General features: G+C 39.2%; 1 protein-coding gene across 2 annotated transcripts in view; it reads right to left on the bottom strand.

Moving 5' to 3' along the window:
• Window positions 1-1,933: 1,933 nt before the first annotated feature.
• wdfy3 (WD repeat and FYVE domain containing 3) overlaps window positions 1,934-22,818 on the bottom strand; it is a 333,550-nt gene continuing 312,665 nt past the window's right edge. For both annotated transcript variants that reach the window (XM_073065240.1, XM_073065239.1), the window contains 7 exons: window positions 21,163-21,342; window positions 20,506-20,688; window positions 19,076-19,178; window positions 16,978-17,310; window positions 14,185-14,296; window positions 7,785-7,982; window positions 1,934-4,567 (listed from right to left, as the gene is read on the bottom strand). In XM_073065240.1, coding sequence (XP_072921341.1) covers window positions 4,447-4,567; window positions 7,785-7,982; window positions 14,185-14,296; window positions 16,978-17,310; window positions 19,076-19,178; window positions 20,506-20,688; window positions 21,163-21,342 — 1,230 coding nt within the window. In that variant the 3' untranslated portion in view covers window positions 1,934-4,446. The remainder of the gene's footprint in view (window positions 4,568-7,784; window positions 7,983-14,184; window positions 14,297-16,977; window positions 17,311-19,075; window positions 19,179-20,505; window positions 20,689-21,162; window positions 21,343-22,818) is intronic.

A 22,818-nucleotide genomic window follows, 5' to 3' on the forward strand; every position in this document is an offset into this window, starting at 1 on the left:
GCTTGGCAAATTGATTTGGCCTGCTAATGAAAACTAAAGACTAATAATTATTGATTTTGTTACAAGCTCATTTTTTAAAAACTATTCTAGCCAATAGTTTAAATACTTATGACATTTATTAATTCGTTACTGTTTCTCACACTATTACTTGATCACTGACTACAGCTGTTATCTGTATTGTTGTTTTCAAAACCCCATTATTTTAAAATATTTAACACCCACTGTTGCTTGCTAACTCATCTTGCTCAGTATGAATAAGTACATTTAATTATCTTTTGTCATCTATATAGTATTTTCTTTGTCTCTGCCCATACAGACATGATCTCTTTTACCATTATTTCTTCTTTGATTGCATATTAATCATGTGAACACTCTTTTATCACCAATATCTACAAATCCATTACTTAAACTTATTAAGAGTATTTATTAAACTCAATATCTGGGACTGAGTATCAGGCTTTAATGAAGCACATATCAATAGAATAGTTAGGTCCCTGTTTCTCTCCTATACTAGTGCTAGTCCACAAAATAAAATCCCCGTCTCCATCTCCCACACATTTTGGCTGTCTGATTTAATAGATTATTCGCTAGGCCAGTTTATGTGTTGCTCAAATAACAAACCGGAAATATTACTTCTTTAAAAAAAAAGTTGTTCTTTTTAAAAATTTGGTCTTTTCTTAAATTCCTTTGGAACTGATAAGGGTTCATTTACTTTGGAATTATTGGAAAGGAAGGACTGATTGATGTAAAATCTAGGCAATATTTTTTGTAAGGGGGAAAAAGGGAGTAGAATCTGGGGTCCTTACCTTTTTTTATGCCATGGACCCCATGATGAAAAAAACTGAGGAAATTACACGATTAGTATCTTACTAGTAGAGTGGAGCTCCATGACAAGGAATATTAATATGTTCATGAATTTGCACTCTATAAAACAAGCTGAAAAAATGTACATGGTACCTTTGATACATTCTGGGCAATGTTCATGTTCTCTAAACTCAATGGTAAAAGTTCCACTTCATCATTTGAGAGTACACCCTAAATTACTGTATATTAGAATAAATCGTTTAAAACAAACTCTGATTATTGAAATAATCATTAGATCTTAGAAATTATGGCAAATGAATAGTTTCCACAGCTTACAATCCAGTAGATGGCGAGTGAGTGTAAATCAAATGTAAAGGAAGCAAAAGTAAGCTGCCTGACTCCTGGGCTTAACCTGCTGTTCATGGCTGATCTACTTCATCTTTTATTCTTTTAACATTCAGAAATCTATCTCTGTTTTAACTAACTCAGCAATTAAATCCCTGTAGATCCCTGTTGTTAGGAATTTTAGATTCACCATTTTCTGAATAGAGAAACTTATCCTCATCCTCCCTGTATTCTATCTTTATTGCACCTTTTGTAAATGTCAATGAGTTCTCCCATCTTTTCACACACTTTTGATCTACCATAATCTTGTGTTACTCACTGAACTGCTTTATAAAATTTGAATCTCTTTATATATTCTCGATGCTCCATAGCTGAGCCTTATTGGCAAATTTGGAAATATGACATTTGATTTCCTCAGCTAAGCCGTTGGCTAGTATTGTCAAACAAACCGTAAATAAGCAATAATGAAAGACAGTGTGCATTGAACAAATACCTTTGCCTGTCAAATAGAAATCTCTTTCTCTGACAGTGTTCCTCCATAATTCACCAGATATGCAATTAGCACCATTGAGACAGTGTCATTGTAGTTTCAGAAGTTAATGAACAAACCAAATATCTCGCACCTATATTTATAGAAGTTGCTTTTGATGAATGCTAATCTTTGCTTCTTAGTGTAGATGATTTTACTTCCATTTGACCACTTTATATTTATGCATTATTTTACTCAACACTAATAGAATGAAACACATCACACCATATTTTTTATTGTTAGTCTTCACAAAGAATCTTTCAAACAAAATAGATATTTATTACCAACCCCCTATAATGCAAAACTAGTAAACAGGATTTGGTGGTAAATAGCAGGTATTTATTTAAATGGAAAAAAATTAGTACCAGGACTTGTTGCTATTGCATTAGTTACATATGTATTGTGTGACTGTAGCTCTTTCATTAAAGACAAATATACAATGAACATTCAGATACCACAGTTTACACACTAATATAATGCATCAGTCTAGCACAGGAACCACCAAAACACGGATTTGAATTCTCATATACAGTAGAAAAATCCCACTCCAGTTTAGCCTGTTTTCATTTTCATTACTGTACAGATTATGGTAATTTTGGGAAGGGGTACAAATAATTAGTTAATATATTAAACACAACAAAAAAGTGGAAAACAATTTACATTTTACTGACACAAAAAGTCAGCTGTGTTAATCATGCAACAAGTAACAAAACTTGCTGAAATTAAAAATACTTTCAAAGTAGTATAATTGCATAAATATTATACAGTTCATTTACTGTAAAGAAATGCTGTCTTTAAAATGATAAATGTATATGATAAAATGATTCCTACCAGTTTTATACACAATAGCAAGGTGCAAAATAATTTTCTATAACTTTTAGTATTGTTGTAGACAACTGCTGCACTTCAGCACCAGTTCTACCTTTAAGCATAACGGTACAAATTGCACAATACATTATACAGATACGTATACATGAATAATGTGTTTTACAACAGGAGGAAAGGAGAAGATGAATATGTTAGTTACACACATGGAGTATACTTACTACAACATGAATTGCTCAAGTGCTTTCTACAGATTATGGTAGTATGTACTGATATGCCCATCACAATTTTAACAGAAAAGTTAATTCTAAATAAACAGTGATACTAAGAGGCAATCCTTGCACTGGTAGCAGCATTTTTTACACAAGAAGGTTTCTGCCCATAGTATTACTGCAAAGGGGTCTTTAACAGCCAATTATTTCTGATTCCAAGAGACCCTTGCAAACTTAACACATTAACAACTACCAGTAGTTGTTTCATTTCCCCAGTGTGCTTTCAGACTAAAGCTGTTGACTAACAGCAGTATTTTTTGACAGCTGAGGTCCTTTTCAGATCTATTCATTGGTACTCTTTAATGTATTGTAGTTTCTTGTCCACAAATAACTACTCAGGACAGGCTAAATCCAGAGCAACATGCCAACTGCCGAAGTCCATAAACAATGAGTTAACTGATACAATAAATAATTTCAGCAATTTTAACAATCTAGATGTGTGGAAGCCATTTTGTGAAATTCACTGTATGACTATTGATGAGCAGCTAAACAAACAAGATTACCACATTAATGCTTTAGTTGTGCTGTTATCTTAATAAATGTATGAATCTCAAAAAGCTGAAACTGAAGCTGCCTTGTCCCTTTACTCTGACAATGGATACATTCTAGCAAAGCATAAAATTGTTTTAAATTTTAAAATGGCAGTTTACTGTTATAATTCAGTAACTGATCAGAGAAAATTTTGCGATATAAAATAATCAACATTTTGGGAATAACTTGGATAAAGTAGATATACACCTACTAAACTTACAATAATAAAATTATTTCAAGTTTTTAATAGTCGAACTTAAAATAAGGGAGTCCTTAGTTAATTCTCTTTATCCCCCACACCTGCAAAAATCAAAGTTTTGGATTGTGGTAGTTTAAGTGCCAAAATTACAAATACCCATTGTTCCCAAAAAAGGACAGCATTAAATAAATGTGTCCTGGAATAGAGATGCTACTGTTATAGCATATCTACAGGTAAATATCAATATTTTCTGAAGTCATGAACACAAGGAAGCATTTACTCTGGGTACAGCAACGTGAGTAATTACAATTGCCCCCTTTCGATACTGTGAGCTATGTAGTAAACAAATCCATATCTGTACATTTTGATTCAAACACTAATTAAAATGAAAAAAATGCAAGATATTAATGCTATTAAAAATGATAACAGTTCTGGTTAGCTTTCGCACATTTTTTAATCTCTTAAAATAGTTACTAAATGATGCTCGACACACTACTTATTGATTTCTTAATTCACACATTCAGTGGTTAGTAGGACATCTTGTTACAGGCAATTCAGAAGTTTCTCTTGTTAAAAAGGCCAATACAACTATTTACACTATAAACAAATAGGATTCTTGCAGAGATGGCAGATTTACATCTAAAATCTTACAAGCCACTAGTTCAATGAATATGAATGACATTACCAAGATGTTTGAGGGATGGTTTTAGGTCCAGAACTACTCTCAGCAACTATAAGTATAGAGATGAGCACATTAATTGCAAAGCGAATGATCCCTTTCTATTCAGTATATTACAGTGCTTCAAGACAGTACAAATAAATATGTAAACTCTTCCCACCCCACCCTCAACATGACTTTTCATTTTGCATAAAATCATTTGAAATAGCTGGGAGCAATAATGTTTATTCTTGTCTGACCACTGATGCAGCTCAGTGACCTGCTAGTTCCTGGCACTCTCCTCAGCTCCTTTCTCCTGTTGCAAGTTATAGTAACAATTCTGACAAACGCGGACTGGTGAGGAGATTTTCAAGCGCCTGACCTCTGATTGAAATCGACTGCACCTGAAGTGTGAAAAGAATTTGCATCGAATTAGGAGTTATAAACATAGACTATATGAAGCTAAGATGTAATCTGCATTGTGATGGAAGATGATGTTAACAAAGTTATCAAGAAGGTTTTGCAGCTCAAGACATTCATTGTCTTACTATAAAGGTGGACCAAAGATCTGAATTCCACAGGTGAGGCAGCAGTCACTGCTTTTGGCCTTAAACTATGTGACATAAAGAGGAAACATCCCATTCGATGTACACAAAGGAAGATAGTTCAATATACTAGTTCTTTAGATTTCATTGTAGGAGGTCCTCAGGGCAATAACTGAGGTCCAATGAGCTTCAGCTGCTGCTTTAATGGGGTTGTTTTCATCACAAGGGCTGAAGTGGTGATGCTTGTGTAACATTAAGTTCATTTGCAACTCTTCTATAAATGAATAAAGCTTGTAACTATCTTGGTTTGACCTAATAAATGATAAGTCATGTTTCTGTCATCATTTCCAAAAGCAGTGCCTCACCACTCACAATCAGCATCTGGGGAGGGGTCAGCATCACCAACTGGAAGAGCCAACTATGTTCCATTACTACAATTTTAGGGAGGATAGATATCCTATTGTGAACGACTTCCCTCTTGCCATCTCAAAGCCTATCCACACTAATGAGACAAGTTCAAAGCAGAATGGAATCTTCTCCACTTGTCTGGATGAATGTAGTTAGAACCACAGAACACTACAGCACAGAAAACAGGCTATTCTGCCCTTCTAGTCTGTGTCGAAACTTTATTCTGCTAGTCCCATTGACCTGCACCCAGTTCATAACCCTCCAGAACTCTCCCATCCATGTATCTATCCAACTTATTCTTAAAACTTAAGAGTGAGCCCGCATTTACCTCGTCAGATGGCAGCTCGATCCACACTCCCACCACTGAGTGAAGAAGTTCCCCCTAATGTTCCCCCTAAAACTTCTCCTTTCACCCTAAAACCATGTCCTCTTGTATTTATCTCTCCTAATCTAAGTGGAAAGAGCCGACTCGCATTTACTCTGTATATACCCCTCATAATTCTGTAAACCTCTATCAAATCCCCCCTCATTCTTCTACGCTCCAAGGAATAAAGTCCTAACCTGTTCAATCTTTCCCTGTAACTCAACTCCTGAAGACCCGGCATTATCCTAGTACATCTTCTCTGCACTTTTTCAATCTTACTGATATCCTTCCTATAGTTAGGTGACCAGAACTGCACACAATACTTCAAATTTGGCCTCACCAATGTCTTACACAACCTCACCATAACATCCCAACTCCTATAACTCAATACTTTGATTTATGAATGCCAGGATACCAAAAGCCTTCTTTACAACCCTGTCTACCTGTGACACCACTTTCAGGGAATTATGTATCTGAACTCCAAGATCCCTTTGTTCCTCCACACTCCTCAGTGCCCTACCATTTACTGTATATGTCCTACCTTGATTAGTCCTTCCAAAATGCAACACCTCACACTTGTCTGCATTAAATTCCATCTGCCATTTTCTGGCCCATTTTTCCAGTTGGTCCAGATCCCTCTGCAAGCTTTGAAAGCCTTCCTCACTGTCCACAACACCTCCAATCTTAGTGTCACCAACAAACTTGCTGATCCAATTTACCACATTATCATCTAGATCACTGATATAGACGACAAACAACAATGGCCCCAGCACAGATCCCTGAGGCACACCACTAGCCACAGGCCTCCAGTCGGGAGAAGCAATCATTCACTACCACTCTCTGTCTTCTCCCGCATAGTCAATTTTGAATCCAGTTTACAACCTCTCCATGGATACCCAGTGTCTGAACCTTCTGAACTAACCTCCCATGTGGGACCTTGTCAAATGCCTTACTAAAGTCCATGTAGACAACATCCACTGCCTTTCCTTCATCTACTTTCTTGGTAACCTCCTCGAAAAACTCTACAAGATTCGTTAAACACAATCTACCACGCACAGAGCCATGCTGACTATCCTTAATCAGCCCTTGGCTGTCCAAATACTTGTATATCCGATCTCTCAGAACACCTTCCAATAATTTACCTACTACTGATGTCAAGCTCACCGGCCTGTAATTAGCTGGTTTACTTTTGGATCATTTTTTAAACAATGGAACAACATGAGCTACCCTCCAATCCTCTGGCACCGCACCCGTGGCTAAGGACATTTTAAATATTTCTGCCAGGGCCCCTGCAATTTCTACACTAGTTTCCCTCAAGGTCCGAGGAAATATCATGTCAGGCCCGGGGGATTTATCTACCTTTATTCACTGTAAGGCAGCAAACACCTCCTCCTCTTTAATCTCTGTATGTTCCATGACACCACTGCTTGTTTCCCTTCCTTCCATATATGCTATGCCAGTTTCCTGAGTAAATACTGATGCAAAAAAACTATTTTAAGATCTCCCCCAGTTCGTGAGGCTCCACACATAGACGACCACTCTGATCTTCTAGGGGACCAATTTTGTCTCTTACTATCCTTTTACTCTTAATATACTTGTAGAAACCCTTCAGGTTTACCTTCACATTATCTGCCAAAGCAACTTCATGTCTTCTTTTTGCCTTCCTGATTTCCTTCTTTAGTATTTTCTTATATTTTCTATACTCTTCAAGTACCTCAAGTTTCCAACAATTCTGAAGCAATTCAGCAATGTCCAGCACATTGCAGCCTGCTGGATTGGTACCCCATCCATTATCCTTGATACTTATTTCCTGCACTACCACGGACAGGAGAAGCAATTCCAGAGGGACATCACCACTTCCAGGTTCCCTGCCATTCCGGCTTGGAAATATACTAATGGCCCATCATCACTGCTGGCTGGCCACCAACTGCTCAAGGACAGAGGCTAGCAATAGTGATCTTATCAGTAATGCTGAAACCCTACTTAAAGAAATCTGCAAAGGAATGAGCGCTTTCTTAAAATATAAACAATACTAATATGTACAACTTGTATATGGAGGTGAATAGGATGAACACCAGAACAATTCTATTGGCCTGATTTGGTGGCACAAAACAAAGAGAAATTCAATCCCAAAATAAACAACATTGTTATTCAAATTTCATTTAACAATTTAAATCAAAATTTAATATTAAGATCAAACTAAATTGGAAGTAAACCATTTGAATTTTTTTTGGTATAAGTAAAAAAAGATTGTACCAAAATTAAAATCCCAAATTTAGGTAAAACTAATTGAAGCTCTCTTACTTTTGACAGAAGAGCTGCCCACAGTTTCTACAGTGGTGCCGTCTTTCGGTCAGCGAAAAGCGCATTGAGCACCCTGAGCAGCAGTCACCTCCATCATCTTTAATCCAATGATCAGCAGCTGTCCTCCCAGGCTGGTCGCTGACTGACCAGCTGAATACTCGACCTCGTGCATCACCTACCAGAATTTTACTATGATCCCTGCAGAGGAAGGTGGGGGAAAGAAAGACTACAATCACTACATTGAGTTCATAATCCAAACCTTACCATGACAGATACAATGCTTGTGACCACTGCCTGTCTGGATGTGGAAAATTTATTTTGCTGTCCTAGTTTGATCAATGACAGATCTCCAACTGTGCATGGAAGAACTCTGAAAATCTTAACAGCAAATAAAGCCCTACCCAGAGCTTTGCTGGCTCTCAAAGTTGCAGGTATTTTAATGTCATAACGAGAAAATGTTGAAAATGAAGAAATCGTTACATTAAAATATAAATACGAAAATATTAAAACCTGGAATAATTGAAAAGGAATTTGCCTTACATTTTGCTTTCTTCTCCACAACACAAAGATACCCTTTAGGGTTTTGGATCTACCTCAAGATCTGTGAGCGATTTCTACAGTGTAAGTGCTGGAAACCTCTGCAAGGTGGAGCTCTTTCAATAAGGAAAACAACAATGAAGCAAGTTATCAGATTTTGTGCTCTGACTCCAGCACAGAGTTCAGGACTTCTCTGGATACATTTCCACAGAAAACAATAAATGCTGGTGTTTCAGGCATTACTAACAAGTTCTAGGTAAATGACCGTATCAGAAGTACTTCTGGATTAAAAAAAATATGCAGTACTTTAAATTTGACACAGTTGCCATTGTTTTTTCAATAGTACAAAATTCCAGTGAGATAAAAATAACTAAAAGATTCAATTACATTTGGGTGAGGACTTCTCTATATAATGGATTGCTGCTTAGCTCACTTTGTCCAAACAAATGATCATCCAAAACTGCTGTCAGTACACAAAAATACAACTGCAGATGCTGTGGATCAAAGAATACGTACACAATGCTGGAAGAACTCAGCAGGTCAGGCAGCATCCGTGAGAAAAGTGTAGCCAACGTTTCAGGCCGAGACCCATTGAAGGGTCTTGGCCCAAAACGTTGGCTACTCTTTTCTCACGGATGCTGCCTGACCTGCTGAGTTCTTCCAGCGTTGTATACGTATTCTCTGCTGTCAGTATCTGCCTCCATGCAGATCCTGTGGATTCCTCATTTAGTTCAGCAGGGCTTTGCAATTGTCTGCAAGCTTTCCAGTTCTCAGGCTGCGGATCCTGCCAGCCGAGCCTGCACTGTCTTTCCAAATGGTTGGGAGAACTAAACTGGCAGGAGAATGGTTAGTTGCTGTTGTTATTATCCTTGACGTTTTAAAAAAATGATTGATATTGATATTTCATAACTGGATATGCCTTTTAGTGCTTATAAATGTAGAATAAAATAATTTTTTTTCAAAGCATTTTCCAGCTTTGAGACCCAAGAAAATGGATGATGAAGTCTTTCTGGTCATGAGTCTCATAGGCGGAGAGAACTGAAAAGCTTAAGCATGTAGATACTAAGAAAGAGGATGTGCTGGAGCTTCTGGAAAGCATCAAGTCGGATAAGTCACTGGGACCGGATGAGATGTACCCTAAGCTACTGTGGGAGGTGAGGGAGGAGATTGCTGAGCCTCTGGCGATGATCTTTGCATTATCAATGGGGACGGGAGAGGTTATGGAGGATTGGAGGGTTGTGGATGTTGTTCCCTTATTCAAGAAAGGGAGTAGAGATAGCCAAGGAAATTATAGACCAGTGAGTCTTACTTCAGTGATAGAGAAGATCCTGAGAGGCAGACTTTATGAACATTTGGAGAGGCATAATATGACTAGGAATAGTCAGCATAGCTTTGTCAAAGGCAGGTCATGCCTTACGAACCTGATTGAATTTTTTGAGGATGTGACTAAGCACATTGATGAAGGAAGAGCAGTAGATGTAGTGTATATGGATTTCAGCAAGGCATTTGATAAGGTACCCCATGCAAGGCTTATTGAGAAAGTAAGGAGTCATGGGATCCAAGGGGACATTGCTTTGTGGATCCAGAACTGGCTTAAACACAGAAGGCAAAGAGTGGTTGTAGATGGGCCATATTCTGCATGGAGGTTGGTCCCAGTGGTGTATCTCAGGGATCTGTTCTGGGACCCCTACACTTAGTGATTTTTATAAATGACCTGGATGTGGAAGTGGAGGGATGGGTTAGTAAATTTGCTGATGACACAAAGGTTGGGGGTGTTGTGGATAGTGTGGAGGGCTGTCAGAGGTTACAGTGGGATATTGATAGGATGCAAAACTGGGCTGAGAAGTGGCAGATGGAGTTCAACCCAGATAAGTGTGAGGTGGTTCATTTTGTTAGGTCAAATATGATGGCAAAATATAGCATTAACGGTGAGACTCTTGGCAGTGTGGAGGATCTTGGGGTCTGAGTTCATAGGACATTCAAAGCTGCTGCGCAGGTTGACTCTGTGGTTAAGAAAGCATACGGTGCAATGGCCTTCATCAACTGAGGGATTGAGTTTAGGAGCCGAGAGGTAATGTTGCATCTACATAGGACCATGGTCAGACCCCACTTGGAGTACTATGCTCAGTGCTGGTTGCCTCACTACAGGAAGGATGTGGAAGCCATAGAAAGGGTGCAGAGGAGATTTACAAGGATGTTGCCTGGATTGGGGAGCATGCCTTATGAGAATAGGTTGAGTGAACTCGGCCTTTTCTCCTTGGAGCGACGGAGGATGAGAGGCGATCTGAAAGAGGTGTAAAAGATGATGAGAGGCATTGATTGTGTGGATAGTCAGAGGATTTTTCCCAGGGCTGAAATGGCTAGCACGGAAGGGCACAGTTTTAAGGTGCTGGGGAGTAGGTACAGAGGAGATCTCAGGTAAGTTTTTTTTAAGCAGAGAGTGGTGAGTGCGTGGAATGGGCTGCTGATGATGGTGGTGGAGGCAGAAATGATAGGTTCTTTTAAGAGACTCCTGGACAGGTACATGGAGCTTAGAAAAATAGAGGGCTATGGGTAATCCTAGGTAATTTCTACGGTCAGGATATGTTTGGCACAGTCTTGTGGGCCGAAGGGCCTGTATTGTGCTGTAGGTTTTCTATGTTTCTAGAACAGACTGTTGTTCATAGACTTTAGTTTGATGTTCAACACCATCATAGCCCAGAAACTGGTGGGGAAACAGTTCTTGCTGGGTCTCAACACCTCCCACTACAATTGGATACTAGACTTCTTAACAGTAAGGCCACAGTTAGTCCATGTGGGCAGCAACATCTCTCATCCCATTACGCTGAGCCAAGGCCGTGTGCTCAGCTCTTTTGTTCACACTGCTGACACATGACTGTATCACAGGATCCAGCTCAAACAGTGTCACCAAGTTTGTGGATAACAACAGTGGCTGGCCTGATCAAGAATGCTGACGACATGGAGTATCGAGAGGAAGTGAAGCAGCTGGTGGATTGGTGTGAGAAGAACAATCTAAGCCTGAATATGGAGAAGTCAAAGGAAATCATTGTGGACTTCAGGAAGGTGCAGACAAACCATCCCCCTCTGCGAATACATGGCTCCTATGTAGTGAGAGTTACATAAACCAAGCTCCCGTGAGTTCACATCATGGATGACCTCACCTGGTCCCTTAATATCACTCCCCTGAGCAAGAAGGCACAGCAGTGCCTCTACTTCCGAAGAAGATTTAGGCAAGCAGGGCTCCTGTGCGCATACCCCACCCCCTCCATCTTAATTGTGTTTTACAGGAGCACTGCTGAGAGCATCCTGACAAGTTGCATCTGGGAGCAGTTGAACATCAGACCAGAAGTCCCTACAAAGGACTGTGAGAATGGCTGAGACGATCATAGGGGTCTCCCCACCATCCATCGGGGACATTTATCAGGAGCGCTACACACGCAGGGCTCTTAGTATTATTCGGGATCCCACCCTTCCATTCATCATCCTCTTTGACTTTCTACCATCAGGCAGGAGACTACGATGCATAAAAGCAAGAATGGTCAGGATGAGAAACAGTTTCTTCCCCAGACCTTTCAGTTTCTGAATTCCCAGCTGCATCAAATTTGAAGTGTCACTGGTTAATACCTGCAATATTTAGTATCAATGCACTTCGTTTGTTGTTTATGTGTGTTTCAACTGTAGGTTTTATCCTTATCTTCATAAGTTATCGTGTGTAATGTGCTTTACACCTTGTTTCAAAGAAACAATGTCTCATTTCTATATACAGTTGAAATCATAAGTTTACATACACCTAGGTTGACGTAATTAAAACTTATTGTTTTACCACTCTACAGATTCCATATTAGCAAACTACAGTTTTGGCAAGACGTTGAGGACATCTACTTTGTGCATGACACGAGTAATTTTTCCAACAATTGTTTACCGACAAATTATTTCACTTTTAACTGACTATATCATAATTCCAGTGGGTCAGAAGTTTATAAATAAAGTCAAAAGAAATCAGCCAAGACCTCAGAAAAAAAGACTGTGGACCTCCACAAGTCTGGTTCATCCTTGGGAGCAATTTCCAAATGCCTGAAGGTACCACGCTCATCTGTACAAACAATAGTAAGCAAGTATAAACACCATGGGACAAACAGCCGTCATACCACTCAGGAGATGCATTTAGTCTCCTAGAGATGAATGTACTTTGGCGCAAAAAGTGCAAATCAATCCCAGAACAACAGCAAGGGGACCTTGTGAAGATGCTGGAGGAAACAGGTAGACAAGTATTTATATCCACAGTAAAACGAGTCCTATACTGACATAACCTGAAAGGCTGCTCAGCAAGGAAGAAGCCACTGCTCCAAAACCGCCATAAAAAAGCTAGACTACAGTTTGCAAGTGCACATGGGGACAAAGATCTTACCTTTTGGAGAAACGTCCTCTGGGCTGATGAAACAAAAATTGAACTGTTTGGCCATAATGACCATCGTTATGTTTGGAGGCAAAAGGGTGAGGCTTGCAAGCCAAAGAACACCATCTCAACCGTGAAGCATGGGGGTGGCAGCATCATGTTGTGGGGGTGCTTTGCTGCAGGAGGGACTGGTGCACTTCGCAAAATAGATGGCATCATGAGGAAGGAAAATTATGTGGATATATTGAAGCAACATCTCAAGACATCAGCCAGGAAGTTAAAGCTCGGTCGCAAATGGGTCTTCTGAATGGACAATGACCCCAAGCATATCTCCAAAGTTGTGCCAAAATTGCTTAAGGACAACAAAGTCAAGGCATTGAGTGGCCCTGACCTCAATCCGATAGAAAATTTGTCAGCAGAACTGAAAAAGCGTGTGCGAGCAAGGAGGCCTACAAACCTGACTCAGTTACACCAGTTCTGTCTGGAGGATTGGAACAAAATTCCAGCAACTTATTCTGAGAAGCTTGTGGAAGGCTACCCAAAACATCTGACCCAAGTTAAACAATTTAAAGGCAATGCTACCAATACTAACAAAGTGTATGTAAACTTCTAACCCACTGAGAATGTGATGAAAGAAATAAAAGCTGAAATAAATCAGTCTCTCTACTATTCTTCTGACATTTTACATTCTTAAAATAAAGTAGTGATCCTAACTGACCTAAGACAGGGAATGTTTTCTAGGATTAAATGTCAGGAATTGTGAAAAACTGAGTTTAAATGTATTTGGCTAAGGTGTATGTAAACTTCTGACTTCAACTGTACATTATATACATGTAATTAAATGACAATAATCTTCACTTGTCACTTGTACACCTCACTTGGTGTACACTTACATTATACACAACAAATCTGAAGTACTGGAAGTTGAGCTTCCAGCATTTTTGAGCTGTGAAGGCAGCTTTTACCAATGCAGATCACTACTTTAATTTTTAAATATAGTTCAATAAACAATGCTTAAGAAAAAAAAACTTCCATTACTATACTGAGCTTATCCTTTATGAGAACAAGCTAATAGAATAGGAACCGTTGTACAATATCACTGGATTTGCTAGCTAAATTAACGAGGGAGCTTCGAAGAGAATACAAGCAAATGCAAATTTTTCATTCTTTTGCTTACAATGGGCCGTATTTAAACAATGCAGGAAGCCAAAGACATACACATCAAAATGGGAGATAGAGGGGGATGGATAATTATCGGGGAAGCAGAAATAAATACAAAATCGACCCTGTGACTGAACGAAAGTACTCACAGTCCCTCCCTGCCTAAATTTACTGAGAATAGATTTGGAGAGTGAATATTGATGAACTTCCACAGTGATGGGAAAACCATGGATAGTCTCTATGGATGTTTTGGAATACCATATTGAAAAATACTTCCTGTAGAGCTGATTCAATAATGGCACTCACTTTGAAATGCCTAATGCAGTGACTTCCGAAGGGTGACAGTTGTCTTTTCGATCAAATGCAGTATGCATAGTTAACTTGCTTCGGAACACCAACTGTCGCTCCCATCTGTATCCTGGAATCGAAAAGAAAAATACTTCTATGACTTTAAGATTTAGAAAAAATCCATGCATCTTGTAGCTGGATATATCTGTCTTATTTCTAATTATTACAGAAGTTACAGACTTTAACTCCACCACTGCAATACACTAACAAATACTGCAGATGCTGGTAATCCAAAGCAAAACACACAAAATACTGGAGGAACTCAGGTCAGGCAGCAGCCATGGAAATGAACAAGCAATCGAGGTTTTGGGCCAAGACCCTTCTTCAGAGCTGGAAAGGAAGGGGGAAGACACCAAAATTAAAAAGTGGTGGGCGGGGGGTGAAGGAGGACTAACTAGAAGGTGATAGGTGAAGCCAGCTGGGTTGGAAAAGGCAAGGGGCTGGAGAAGGAATCTGATAGGAGAGGAGAATGGACCATAGGAGAAAAGGAAGAAGGAGGGGAACCAGGGGAAGGTAATAGGCAGCTAAGAAGAGGTAAGAGTGAGGAATAGAAGAGGGGAGGGGGAAGGATTTTTTTAATGGAAGGAGAAAGCAATATTCATGCCATCAGGCTGGAGGCTACACAGACAGAATTCAAGGTGTTGCTCCTCCATCCTGAGGGTGGCCTCATTGTGGCACAAGAGCACTGACATATCTGAAAGGGAGTGGAAATTAGAATTAAGATGTCTTGCCACTGTGAAGTTCACTTTTGATGGATGTAAGGGAGTTGCATGATGAAGTGGTCCCCCAGTTTATGAAGGGTCTCAACAATGCAATGGATGACCCCAACAGGTGATGTGTTGCCCCATCTGGAAGAATTGTCTGGGGCCTTGAATGGAGATGAGGGTGGAGGGAAATGGGCAGATCTAGCACTTTGGCTGCTTGCAAGGATACAGTGTCTATTAAAAAGTATTCACCCCCCCCCCTCCATAAGTTTTCTTGCTTTACAACATTGAATCACAGTGGATTTAATTTGGCTTTTTTTATTACACTGATCAACAGAAAAAGTCTCTTTCGCATCAAAGTGAAAACAGATCTCTGCAAAGTGATCTAAATTAATCACAAATATAAAAAGCAAGTTAACTGATTGCTTATGCACACCCTTCAAGTCAGTATTTAGTAAATGCGCCCTTGGCAGCAATTACAACCTTGAGTCTGTGTGGATAGGTCTCTATCAGCTTTGCACATCTGGACACTGCAATTTTTCCCCATTCTTCTTTACAAAACTGCTCAGGTTCTGTCAGATTGCATGGGGATTGTGAGTGAACAGCCCTTTTCAAGTCCAACCACAAATTCTCAATTGGACTGAGGTCTGGACTCTGACCTGGCCACTCCAGGACACTAAGTTTGTTGTTTTTAAGCCATTTCTGTGTGGCTTTGGCTTTATACTTGGGGCCATAGTCTTGCTAGAAAACAACACGTTCTTCCAAGTTGCAGTTCTCTTGCAGATTGCATCAGGTTTTCCTTCAGGATTTTCCTGTATTTTGATGCATTCATTTTACCCTCTACCTTCACAAGCCTTCCAGGGCCTGATACAGTGAAGCATCCCCACAGCATGATGCAGGTAAGGATGGTGTGTTTTTGATGATGTATGGTGTTTGGCTTAAGCCAAACATAGCATTTAGTCTGATGGCTAAGAAGCTCAATTTTGGTTTCAGCAGACCATAGAACCTTCTTCCAGCTGACTTCAGAGTCTCCCACTTGCCTTCTGGCAAACTCTAGCTGAGATTTCACGTGTTTTTTTCTTCAACAGTGGCTTTCTCATCACCATGCTCCCATAAAGCTGTGATTGGTGAAACACCCAGTTGTTGTATGCAAAGTCTCTCCCATCTCAAGCCACTGAAGCTTGTAACTCCTCCAGAGTTGTCAAGATAGCCATGGGAAATCGGTAGTGTTATAAAAGATGTCAGTCGACAGTTTGTCTCCAGACATGGAAACAGAGATCAAGAAAGGGGAGGGAGGTGTCATTAAAGGACCAAGTATATTTAAATACAGTCTGGAAGTTGGAGGCAAAGTTGATGAAATTGAGGAGCTCAGCATGGGTGCATGAAGCAGCACCAACATAGCAGAGGAGTTGGGGAGCATTACTGGGGAAAACTTGGAACATGGGACTGTTCTACATAGCTAATGAAAAGGCAGGCATAGCTGGGGATCATGTAAGACATCCTATGGAATTTGATTCCTCCACTTTCAAGGAGAGTTGCATTTCAAATCTCAAGCATTTTGAATGAAAGAAATTAATTTGCCCTGTGGTGTTCTGGCATATTAATTTAATAGTTGTGACACCTAGTCAGGGTATAGACAACTTCCATTATTTTGATACTTCTGAAAACATCCCTCAACTTACACCAGCTTTCCCAATCAATTCACATAACCATGTTTAAATTTCACATTTTAAATTAACAACAGACTTAGCAACAATAAAGCTCAAAACTTCTACCATCCTTTCTTAAATGTATGTGGTTCTTAACTTAATTCCTGAAATGCTGTCTCCAAATTTTAGATGTCCTTCCCTAGACTCTTTAACTGATCGATATAAATTTACTCCTGATACCTTAATCTGTATAAGAGAGACACACTTCCAGCCTGATTGACAAATTTATTTGGTAACCCTGGAAATGGCAGAAAACTTCTCACAGATCAAACTTCCAGTTTTACCAGTTCTTTGACCAAATTCAGCGGTTTTTAAATTGAGTGCATTGTAAAAGTCACCTTGTCTTAGCTGGTTGTGACGTCTTATTTCACTCTGCATTAAGTGTTGATGCGGTTGTTGCATATTACTTTGTACTTGAGGCTGCTGTTGAGATGGTGGCTGAAGTTTAGGCTGGCCTTCTGAATAGTTTACAAAGACAAACCCATCTTTTTCATCTATGCTAAGTTGATCAGCCCAGCGTTTCGATTCATCGCCTTCTACAAACCAGGCCACTCGTGTGCCTTTTGTTCTATGTGCTGTAGAGCCAGATAAACTTTGCTTCGGTTTTAGATCGTGGATGCTCTGGTCCTCCAATTCAGAATCACTGCTATCTTCATCCTGGGCATCCCCATCTAAATTACAAATACAAATCAAGTATTTCATATCATCCTCAGAAAAAAGATCAGCACTTGCTTTCTAATTTGTCCAAATGCATTTCATTTGAATATTACTTCCAGACAATTAGGTTGATTACATCTAAAATAGTTATGATCTAAATAGTATTTACTTTCAATTAATTACCACCGATTATAATGATTCTAAGAGTGAAGCTGCAGGCATCAATCCAACAATGTCTTCTGTATGGTGATCTTTTTTGAAAAAGGATCTAATGTTTATATGACGAATAAACTCTTCTTGGGCTTCAATCGATACCTGTACCTGCTTGAAGGTTATGACCGATACCTGGACCTGCTTGAAGGTTATGACCGATACTTGTATCTGCTTGAATCCTGAGAAGAGTTTATTTGAATCCCAGGGGGACCAATATCCTGGCAGGGAGGTTTGCTAAGGCTACTGGGGAGAGTTTAAACTAGAATTGCTGGGGGGTGGGAACCGAACTGAAGAAATGGAGGAAGGGGTGGTTGGCTCACAAGTAGAGAAAGCTTGTAGGCAGTGAGAATAGGTAGGTGATAGAGAAGGGATGCGCTCAGACTGATGGTTTAGATGTGTCTATTTTAATGCAAGGAGTATCATGAACAAAGCGGATGAGCTTAGAGCGTGGATCAGTACTTGGAGCTACCTGCTCCTTGATGTCACTGCTACTATTGGGTGGTCTATAAAAAACACCCAGTAAAGTTATTGACCCCTTCTTGTTTCTAACTTCCACCCACAGAGACTCAGTAGACAATCCATCCATGACTTCTTACTTTTCTGCAGCCGTGATGCCACCTCTTGATCAGCAGTGCCATGCCCTCACCTCTTTTGCCTCCCTCCCTGCCCTTCCTGAAACATCTAAAGCCTGGCCATTCCTGCCCCTGAGCCATCATTGTCTCTGTAATGGCCACAACATCATAGCTCCTATTCTCACTGCCTACAAGGAGGGTTATATAGAAGGGAAAGGTTAGATTGACCTTAGAGTAGATTAAAATGTCAGCACAACATCAAGGGCCAAAGGACCTGTACTGTGCTATAATGTTTTACGTTCTATAATGTGAAATTTGTTACCTTGCAGCAGCATTGGAATGCAGACACAGAATTACTATAACTTAGCAAATAAATAAATTGTGAAATAAAAGAATGAGGAGGTAGTGTTCTGATAGCGGATTTCTCGTCCATGCCTTTACCACTTTGTAATTAGAGTATTATGACACACTCCTAGCCAGTCTTCTTTAGTGCAAGGTCATCCGCAGTCCCTTGTCCATGTTCTAATTGCATCATTTCACTTCGTGCATCCTCCTTCCTTGTGTAATAGTTAAGTGAAAGGACAATTTTAAAATTCACATTCTTACTTTCAAATCCCTGCAAAGATCTGATATCACCACCTGCCCTATATCCCTGAGCTATTTGCGTTTTCCAAATCTAACCTCTTGAGCAACTCCAAACTTAAACTTCTTTTACAGGTAGTTGTGCCTTGAGCAGTCAAGAGTTCCTACAGTCTGGAATTTCCTCTCAAAACAGCATTACCCCGAGTCTGCTGGTTTAAACCCACATATCTGAGCAAACCTTTGGTTACCTGCACCAATATTTCCCTATATGACTTGGCATCAGTTTCTTGTAAAGCACTTTAAAGATATTTCTGTTAAGTTAGAAGTATGATATAAAGGAAATCATTGCTGTCATGTTTATCTTCTCATAGTTATTCATAACACGAGGATGCAAATCATTTTGACCTCTCACCTATTTGTGCATCTTCTGAAGGTTCCTGCATATTTTCTGCAAGTTTGCTAGTCTCCTCAGGAACTGGAGTTTCTGGAACCTGCAGAAACTCCATTCTCCAAAACTGAAATAATATCAAGAATATTTAATTGATTAATTATTAATAGATATAAATCAAAATAGTAAACAATGCATTAAGATCACCATATTCAAAACTGGCACATTTGTTGCAACAGATGTAGTTAAGGGAAGATGTACTGTAGCAGTTCTATTCAAAAGATTATACAGCAGATTAATGAATGCACATCAAGACATGAAATTGTTTGACAGCTTGTAAATCAGTAGCAAGCAAACCTGCTAGCACTAAAAGGGGATACAGTATATGGTTAGACGAGTTTCTTTCCAAAGCAGTCTATTAAAATAGAATCATTGTAGAAAATGGGAGGCAGGGAGGGGGAGGGGGTGAGGGAGAGAGACAGGTGGAGAGGGAGGGGGAGGGGTGAGGGGAATGAGGGGAGTGAGAGGTCAAGGGGGAGAAGAGAAAGAGAAAGAAAAAGAGAATGTGATTGCATTAACGTCACAATGAACTTCATTTTTATTTTATTTAGAGTTACACCCATGTAATCAATTCACCTCCGAATCTGTACATCTTTAGAATCCGTGAGGAAACTTGGGCACTGGGAGAAACCCAATGATGAATTTGGACTAGGTAATTCACTCAACATTAAAATTACTGGAATTCTACAACTTGCATTTCATTGGAAATGAAACTTTATTCTTGGGACATACACTATAAATAACTCTGAATAGCAGCATGCAAAAGAAAATAATTTGCAACACTTAGGGGGTTAAGCAGCAATTGTGATAATAGAGGTAATATTTCAGAGACTTAAGACCCTTTGTCAGAATTTCTGCTGTATTCTGACAAATGGTTTTCAACCTGAAATGGTAACTGGGTTTCTCTTCCTCTGGTGTTACTTAACCTTCTGGGTGCATGCAATATTTTTTCATTATATTTCATCTTCCTAGCATTTGCAGTTTTCTCCATCTGATAGCAACAGCTCCACATGACCTTTACTCCATTAAAAGGCGGCGCACAATAAATAAGTAGAGTCAAAAACATCTTTGGCTAAGTTTGCAGGCTGGCTATGCTTTTCCTAGAAGGAAGGTGGGGGAGAAAAAGAATTAAAGGAACTGTAGCAAAGGATGAAAATGCAATGAAAGCTTTGAAAGCTGGCAGAGAGGTACAGTGGAAAAAAGGAAAAACACAAATGCACATACACATGGGTACAGCAACAATAAGCTGCCTTTGCAAATGTGGGAGAAAGGTAATTCCAAACGCCAGACTACACAAGTCCTGACTATAGTAGACAGACAAAAAAGATATCCAGGTTGCCTCAAACTCAGAGGGAAATAAAAGCTCTTGTTTTGAAACACATCAGAATACATACCCTGACCACACCATCTGAATGTCCTGTGACTATTACGTTCTGTGTGTCCCACTCATTCATCTCGGATACACAGCAACACCAAATTTGTTGGCTGCGTCCTGTAAACGTATTCACATTCACCACTGGATTTCCATTGATGTTCCATACTTGAATATAAGTACCAGCACAAGAAACAATGTCTCCCTGTTTAAAATTAAGTAAAATCGGAATGACTTAACTAAAAGTGAAAAAACAGATTACAACTGTTTTACTTTCATAGCAGATCACCAAACATACAATGGTAATCCTTTTATTAATTCACCTACTCCAGGATATTCAGGGATAAACAATAAACACTGACCTTCCCAGCAATATCATATCCTGAGAATGAATGATTAGAGCTTTACGTAAAAGTAACTAAGTCTCAGAGTATTCAGAAAATCCTTTAACAATTCATGCCGATCACAGCCATAGCAGCAAATACATTGAATACAAAATACAGTTCCTCATACACTTTAAATGTGTTTTTATTGATTCAGCTTGCCTTTTTCATTGCTAATATTTAATATATCTATTTTGTAACATATTGGGGAACAGAAACAGCAACCTAAAATTTAATTTTAAGCTGCTGAGTACCTAGCATTGTTTACAGCATTTAAAAAACATTCCAACGCTTACCGTTAATTCATTAATACACAAAGCAGACACCGGTGCCCTGTGGCCTCGCAGCTGGGTGACAAAAGAGAGTTTATTCAAATCCCAAATAATACATGTGCGATCTCGTGATCCACTCACTATTATGTGATAGGCTGATGAAGCAGTTAAACAAGTGACTGCATCAGTGTGCCCATGGAGTGCCTAAAGTAAAATAAAATATTTTACATATTATTAGAACTTGAAGCTATTTAACTGAGTTAACCAAGGCTCACAATATGAAATACTGTAGATGGTCTAAATATAAATAAAAAATTCCAGAAAGTTCTGTAAAAACTCAGTATATTTGAAGCCTATTTACAAATTATTATAAAGTCTAGTCAACTAGTTCAGACTGTTTGAAATGCTTCCACTTTCATACAACTAAACCCATTTACTTTTTAAAATAGGTAGTGGAAGATGCAGAAATTAACTGTTCATAATATATTAAAAATTATATAATTGGAAGCCCCATTATTTCTAATGTCATACTTTTTGTTTTATTTTTGTCATATTTTCCCACCATAAATTCTAATAGTAATACATGAAAAATAAACTCCACCTTTTGTCATATTAAATATATAAAACCAGCATTATATTTTTATTGACTATTTTGCTCACAATAAATTCTTATGTTCACAGACAGCAGAAAATGTAAACACACTTCTAAGAATAAAACACCATGACACCATTACTACAAAGAATATGTACAGCAAAACTGTATAGACAATTTCCACTATAGTTTTAAAAGGATTTTCTGATGGAACTATATAAAGCAAAATGGAACTATAATAATCGGAAAATATGTTAACTAGAATCTAGTGTTTTCCCGGCATATATAATGAATAAGCTCTTCTTGGGCTTCCAGCCGGGTACAGATATCGACATCAACAGCTCCAAGACCATCTGAACAGCATACATCCAAACATTCAATTTACGATGGAGATGGGGAAGAATCATTTCCTCCTGCTCATAGACATGCTAATATGACAGAAACCAGATGGTAGCCTCAGACATGACGTCTACCAGAAACCCATTCTCACTGTCTTATACCTAAACAGTAACACCCACCATCACAACTCCCATCATAGACCAGTTCTTTCTACTTCGATTAACCATGCAAAAACTATTTTGGACCCAGAGAGTGTTCGTGAGGAAACAAGACGATTATGGATGACATTCCTACAGAATGGTTAAAAGATGAAGGAAGTCAATCTAAAAGGGCCTACGGAAAAACCAGGAAACCCAACAACGAGTAGGAACTTGTCTGTCTTCCTCATATTTCCACAGTTTCTGGAAGAATTGCCTGGATCCTGAAGAAATACCGGATTAATACCATCCAGAAACCCGTAAGGAAGCTCACAGCTTATGCAGGTCAAAGAGACCTGGATTTCAGGATGGCTGGCACTTACAGGATTCTCTGTAAATGTGCAGCAGTGTACATCGGCCAGACAGGATGTATGGTGGAAATACGTACCAAGGAGCACAGGAAGTGTATCCATTTTGGATACCTAGAGAAATCAGCGGTAGCAGAACACTGCATTCGTAATGGCCATAGGATTGACTTTGATGGCACAAAACTACTGAGCTGCGCTAATGGCTTTTGGGACCACCTAGCCAAGAAAGCCATTGAAATAAAAC

Source organism: Hemitrygon akajei, chromosome 13 (genome assembly GCF_048418815.1).
Source record: "Hemitrygon akajei chromosome 13, sHemAka1.3, whole genome shotgun sequence".
Classification (NCBI taxonomy): Eukaryota; Metazoa; Chordata; class Chondrichthyes; order Myliobatiformes; family Dasyatidae; genus Hemitrygon; species Hemitrygon akajei.